The sequence below is a fragment of the Apis dorsata genome, unplaced genomic scaffold (genome assembly GCF_000469605.1).
Source record: "Apis dorsata unplaced genomic scaffold, Apis dorsata 1.3 scaffold_840, whole genome shotgun sequence".
In the NCBI taxonomy this organism is placed as follows: Eukaryota; Metazoa; Arthropoda; class Insecta; order Hymenoptera; family Apidae; genus Apis; species Apis dorsata.
This window is the reverse complement of record NW_006263966.1, coordinates 74,007-80,417: the sequence shown is the minus strand read 5'-3', so window position 1 is coordinate 80,417 and position 6,411 is coordinate 74,007. Positions and strand designations below refer to the sequence as shown.

Here is a 6,411-nt window from a genome sequence, read left to right as displayed (position 1 = left end):
TATATATATATATATATATATATTACATAATATTTTATTTAATCTTATTTATATTATATTATGTTTATAATATTATTTGTATTTTTTAGGTATTACAAACATTTAAAAAATTGCATCGTACTCGAATGAAAACTTTTCAAGGTGATGAACATGCATTACAAGGTAAGTTAAATGCGATTATTAAATATATTTGAAAAAATTATTGAAATTATAATATTTTGATAAGTCTATAAATTTGACTTAGTATTAAGGAACAAGATAAACGAGGAGTACAAAAAATATAAAAATGTCACAAATACAGCTGCTATTGAAGAGGTAAAATTTTTATTCTAAAATACAGTGAAATTTCAATTAACTGAATTTTGGTTTAATCAGAATCTATTTTCATTGTTCAATGAAAAAATATGCTATACAATTCAATTTTTGAAAAACAGTCAGAACAATATTAATAAATACATACACAATTGATTATGAATTATGAAAATTATTATTTATTTCATTTTTACAGCAATTAACAAAACAAGAAGAAACACAAAATTTCTGAATCGAGCAATAAAATATTGCATTTCTTGTCAAATCAAATATATATCATATTAGTAGATCTTCATTTATATAAATTTAATAAGAGGAAAAAGCAATTATGTAAAAGATAAATTCATATAATACAAGTTATACAATATCAATTATTTTTAATTTTAAATTACATTTAATATTTTAATCTATTTTCACTATTTTCATTAATTTCATTAATTTTCATTAATTTTATTTTTTCAAAGTTCACTTATAAATATAATAATATAAATAAATGAAATTCTACTATGTAAATTATATTTTTTTTTTCAGATTTTAAATATTCAATGAATTTTTATTTATTCTTATCTTATGTCAATGAAATCGGTTAATTGAGATTTCACTGTAATTTGTATGATAAAATTTTTTTTAATATAATAATATATATTTTGCAAGGATTATTAATATATTGATTATTATAGGGATTATTAATTGTCAATATTTCAATATATTATAATATTTAAAATACATTATTATTTTTGTAAAATTTTTAATACTTTTAATATGATAATACTAAAAAAAAAATTAATAAATTATTAAATAAATAAATTAAAATTGTAAATAAATTATTACATAGAGAGATTAAATTAATTTATTTGATAAACAAAATATATATTAAATAATTTTATTTATTATAATGAAATATATAATAACTAATTATAAATGAAAAATCTTCAATATTTATAAAAAACATATAAAATAAATTTTAAGCCCATATTGCAGATATATGAAATCACGGATGTCCCATGAAGATACGAAATATCGCGAATAATAAACATTCTTAATTTATGGACATATGTGCATATTCCAGAAATAGATTATAAATAATTTTCAAAGGTAATATATATCATATAAAGTAACAAACAATATTAATATTCGATCGTGGATTATATTTTCTAAATAAAGATGATTCAGGAATGAAAAAAAACTATATATATTTAATTAAATATTTTATTAAATGATTTATTAGTATATTATATGATATATAAAAACGTGTTTTATTTTTTTCTGTTATATTTCGAATATGATTATTATAATACTTTAACTAATGAATTTTTTTAAATATAAATACAACAGGGATAAGAAGAAATTATGGAAATTGATAAGTATATCAACGGTTTAACAGGAAATAGAAAAAGTTTGATTCCGTTTTTTCAAGATTTATAATAAATCTTTATAATTATATTTTTGTCTTAATATTATAGAGAAAAAAAGAGAGATAATCATACATATAAATATATAAAATACAAATAAAGTACAAGTTATTTCAAACATTAGATTTTAATATATCTATTATTTTTTTTCTTTTTTTTCGGATGTGAATGAAATGGAATTAATTTTTCTATTGGGAAAAATTTATTAAATTACATATTAAATTATATTTGAAAAAATACTGAATTTACTATTGTTTTAGCTAAACAAATTTGCGGAAGAAGTAGAACATGAAGTACGAACGACAATAGTCCAAGCAGTTGAAACAAAACCTGGACATTTTGGTAATACTGTTAAAATTATTATGATTATAAATTTTTTTTCATTACTGATTTTGTTTTACAATATTTTAGAATTACGCATTACACCTGATACAACATTAGTAGATAATGTGCCCTACAAAGATGAGTCATGTAATAGAAATAATAAGGATAATTTAGATACTTCTACTTCGAAAAATAAAACGAAATAATTATGTATAATTATAAATATAAAATATATTTAAATTATGCAATAAGTTAAATAATTAAATCTATTATTATTTTATGGAAATATACAAATATTTATATATGTAATTAATTCTTTATTAAAATTCTTTATAATAATATTTACATATTGAAAGCCTCAAAGGAAAAGTGATATAAATGACAAAATTATTAACTTAAAAAAATTATGGATTAAGTTGAATTTAAATAGAAAAATATTATTATGTATAACAATAATTATATTATGCCAAACAATGACAGTATAGCATTCCAAAAGCTATTTTATTACCAAGATTTTAATAAAGAATGCAGAAAAAGTCGCATTTTCAATGCATCTTCACAAAACAAGAAAATATGTGTTCAGTTGTGCATTATTCCTGATATTTCAAAAAAGAAAAAGATACGAATTATATTATTATATTGTATTACAATTATATAATTATATAAAAACTTAAAATAAATTATATTGAATCAAAATATAGTAAAAGAAACTAGTATATAGTAAAAGAACTAATATACAAATACATATATTATTTAGAATATTGAAACTTATTGATATATTAAAGATTTAGAAAATAATAAAATCTTTTAAATAAATAGTATTTATTTATTTTAGAAATCATTTATATTATTCTTTTGAGCTTTCAATTATTTTTTATATTTTTAAGTTTTTTTTTAACATTAAATAACTACTTGAAATATTATAATATTGATGATTTATTGCAAATTACAAATTATTTTAGAAGAATTATATTTATTATTTTCTTATATATCTTACAATACAATTGTATATTTATCTTAAAGAAACAATAATTGAAACCAATTATAAATAATGTAAAAACTAATTATTGCAAAATATCTGCAATATTATATATTTTAATATATTATATATTATATATTATATATTATATTATATATTTCTTCTAGTATTGATTTTTTGTTTTTAATGATTTCTAAATGATTTGTGATACTGACGTTAACAGAAAATAATATTTATACATTAATTAATTAATTCAATTATGCATTCTGCACATCTCCAATTGTTCTAAAAAAACATAAATATTTTTAAATTAAATATTTATAAATTATATATTTGAATTAAAAAAATTTATTTGGAAATATTACTTACTTTTGGAATTGTCCTTGTATGTTGATAAGATATGTTAGTAAATTATTATTATGTATATTATTAGTATATTATGTTATGTCCCGATATAAATGGGTTTTTATTTAAAGAACAATTTTAACAGTTCTCAATAAAAAAAGTAAAAAAGAATAGTTTTTAATACAAATACAATGTTTTTGGTGCAAACCTAATAGGGATTTATTTTGTAAAATTAATTTAGAAAATTTAACGAATTTAACGATCATTATAAATAAAGTTAATTTTAATACTAACGGTAGTTCTGGATGAGCACGTATTTCATTAATTAAATCTGCTGGTCGTATTTGTTCAGTGCAGATGCGATGTATTGTAGTAAACAATGGAAATTTATCTGTTAAATTACGAGCTTTTAACATTCCGTGAACTTCATCGGCTGTAGCTGGTCCTTGCAATTTTTGACCAGCTAAAAGTTCTTCTTCAAGCTGTCTAATGGTCTAGTACAAAAAATATAATATAAATATATGTATACTTTTTTATATATTTTTTTTATATACTTTTATATTTTTATTATTTTTTTTTATATATTTATTAAGAAATATATTAGACAAATATACAAGAAATATATTGGAATAAAAAAATATAAGAAGAAATGTGATTTATACTTTGCCAGTTTTAACATATTGTTCGCAAACTCTACGATTTCTTCCACCATAGCATGTAGTTATCAAATCTGCTACACCACAACTTTCGAAAAATGTTGCAAGTTTTGAGCCAGTATAAAATGTATCTACAAATCTAACCATTTCTATTAATCCAAGTCTAATAATAGCTGCTTTTGTATTATCACCTAATCCTATACCATCTACAAAACCAGCAGCACATGCCACAATATTCTAAAATATAAATTATAATTATTAAAGATAAATTTATTAAGTAAATTCATTTTATTTAAAATCAATAAGTTTATATAATTAATTACATACTTTTAAAGCACCACATACTTCAACTGCTTCACAATCTTCAACAATTGAAACTCTGAAATTGGAGGTTTGAATAAGATCCTTTAAAAGTGGAGCCAAACGTTTGTCTCTACAGCCTAAAAATAAAAATATAGTATAATTAAATATATATAATAATAACTAATTAAAAAATTATTAAAATTTTTTTAATTATGAAATATCCTATTAATATTTAATTTTCTGTGAATTTATTATATTCTATTATTATCTCATTCTAATTATGAAATGATAAAAGAAAAATCTATTATTTCATTTTTATAATTAAGATAATTAATAAAATTAGAAATATAAATAATATAACAAATTATAAATTAATTGAAAAAATATAAATAACATTATATATAAAATAATTATTTCATTAAATTATATAATTTTATATCTTTTCATTTGAAATGAAAGAAATGAGCGAAAAGTTAATAAAATATTAAAAAATTTATTTAATATTTATTTTTTAATTATTTCGATTAATTGATCGATTAATCAATTGATATTATAAAAATTAACTATATATTTCAAAATATCAACAATTTTACAGAATTATATATTATATATAATTGTATATAATATTATATATATATTATATAATTATATAAATATTATTTAATTATATATATTAATATAATTATATATTATAACAACATAATCTTAAAAAATTACTGTGTGTAATTGTTATTTTTATTCTTACTGATTTATTTTTTAATTTAAATTCATTATTAAAAATTAAAAAATTTTTTACTTATATCTTTTTAGCTAAATTAATTTTAATTTTAGCTTAATTTTAATAATATTTTAAAATTAATAATAACACATTAAAATTAATAATAACATATATTTAAAAAACAGATCAATATTTTATTCTTTTCACTAATTACCAATAGTTGTCTCGCAAAACTTTTCTTCAGCAACTTCATTAGCTAAATTAGCACCCATTAAAACATAGCATTGAATTCTTAAATTTTTTTCAATGACTTTAGAGATAAGTTCGATATTTACTCCATCTCCTCGATCAAAACCCTTGATAAAATTTGAAAATTATTATTATAATATTATTATTATGCATAAGAAATTATCATTAAAAAAAAATTTATTGAAAATAGATACCTTAATTAGTGATACTCCGACTGCAGTAGGTTTAATTTTATCGAGTAAAGTTGCACACAATGTTCTTATGAATTGATGAGGTAATACAAAAATAAGAATATCTGCATCTTTTGCAGCTTCAATAACGTCTGGAACAGCAACCTAGACATTATAAAAAATTAAAAAATTAATATGCTTTATCTATTAAATATTTTGTATTGTTTATTAAACAACTCAATAATTCATTACATATTTAAATACAATAGATAATTATTTAGCTAAAACTAGAAAAATTTATAATTAATAGAAAGTAATAATAATACATGCATATATATATTATTTTATCTTTTAAATATATAGATGTATTAATTTTCTTTTGTTAATGATGTCTTCTAATTGTCTTATATAGGGATACAATATAATATTTTATTTTAATATACATTTATCAAATTAATAATAAAAAAAAAATTTGTATATATATATATATATTATACATTTTAAATTATGAAAATTAATATAAATTATCATTTTTTGTTTGAGAAAAAACAAATTTTTATTTAAAATTAGATTAAATATAATAAGATAGAAAAATAAGAAAATAAGATTATATATATTTCATATTACGAGGTTACAAAAACAATGATAAAAATTCATATATTGCACAATATATCACAAAAAATATATATATCTAAATAAATAAATGATCATTGAATGAGTTCATCATATAAATGATTATAGAAGATTTTAATCATATCTTTATTTTATCCTATAATATACAAAAATATAAAAAATATATAAATATAATATAAAAAAAGATTTATATATTTTAAGACCGGAAGAAATTTTTATTTGTTTTAATTCTTTCAATTAAATTAATTATCAATTTTAATTTCACAAGTAATCATAATTTTTTAATAAAAATGATTTTTATTTATTTTAT

At 17.6% G+C, this 6,411-nt stretch overlaps 2 protein-coding genes across 4 annotated transcripts in view; one reads left to right on the top strand and one right to left on the bottom strand.

Annotated features, from left to right (window-relative positions):
* The window catches only part of LOC102678184 (complex III assembly factor LYRM7), a 3,671-nt gene extending 1,372 nt beyond the window's left edge, over positions 1–2,299 (top strand). For both annotated transcript variants that reach the window (XM_031514014.1, XM_031514013.1), the window contains exons 2-5: positions 90–162; positions 245–315; positions 1,985–2,066; positions 2,136–2,299. In XM_031514014.1, the coding sequence (XP_031369874.1) occupies positions 90–162; positions 245–315; positions 1,985–2,066; positions 2,136–2,254 (345 nt within the window). In that variant the 3' untranslated portion in view covers positions 2,255–2,299. The remainder of the gene's footprint in view (positions 1–89; positions 163–244; positions 316–1,984; positions 2,067–2,135) is intronic.
* A 926-nt stretch (positions 2,300–3,225) lies between these two features.
* The window catches only part of LOC102677679 (glycerol-3-phosphate dehydrogenase [NAD(+)], cytoplasmic-like), a 12,991-nt gene continuing 9,805 nt past the window's right edge, over positions 3,226–6,411 (bottom strand). The window contains exons 3-8 of one of the 2 annotated variants that reach the window (XM_031514012.1): positions 5,493–5,633; positions 5,264–5,405; positions 4,356–4,468; positions 4,035–4,265; positions 3,667–3,866; positions 3,226–3,312 (exon numbers count right to left, since the gene is read on the bottom strand). In XM_031514012.1, the coding sequence (XP_031369872.1) occupies positions 3,285–3,312; positions 3,667–3,866; positions 4,035–4,265; positions 4,356–4,468; positions 5,264–5,405; positions 5,493–5,633 (855 nt within the window). In that variant the 3' untranslated portion in view covers positions 3,226–3,284. Of the gene's footprint in view, positions 3,313–3,424; positions 3,581–3,666; positions 3,867–4,034; positions 4,266–4,355; positions 4,469–5,263; positions 5,406–5,492; positions 5,634–6,411 lie in introns of those variants that run through there. The other variant, XM_006623192.2, reaches the window with a different exon arrangement.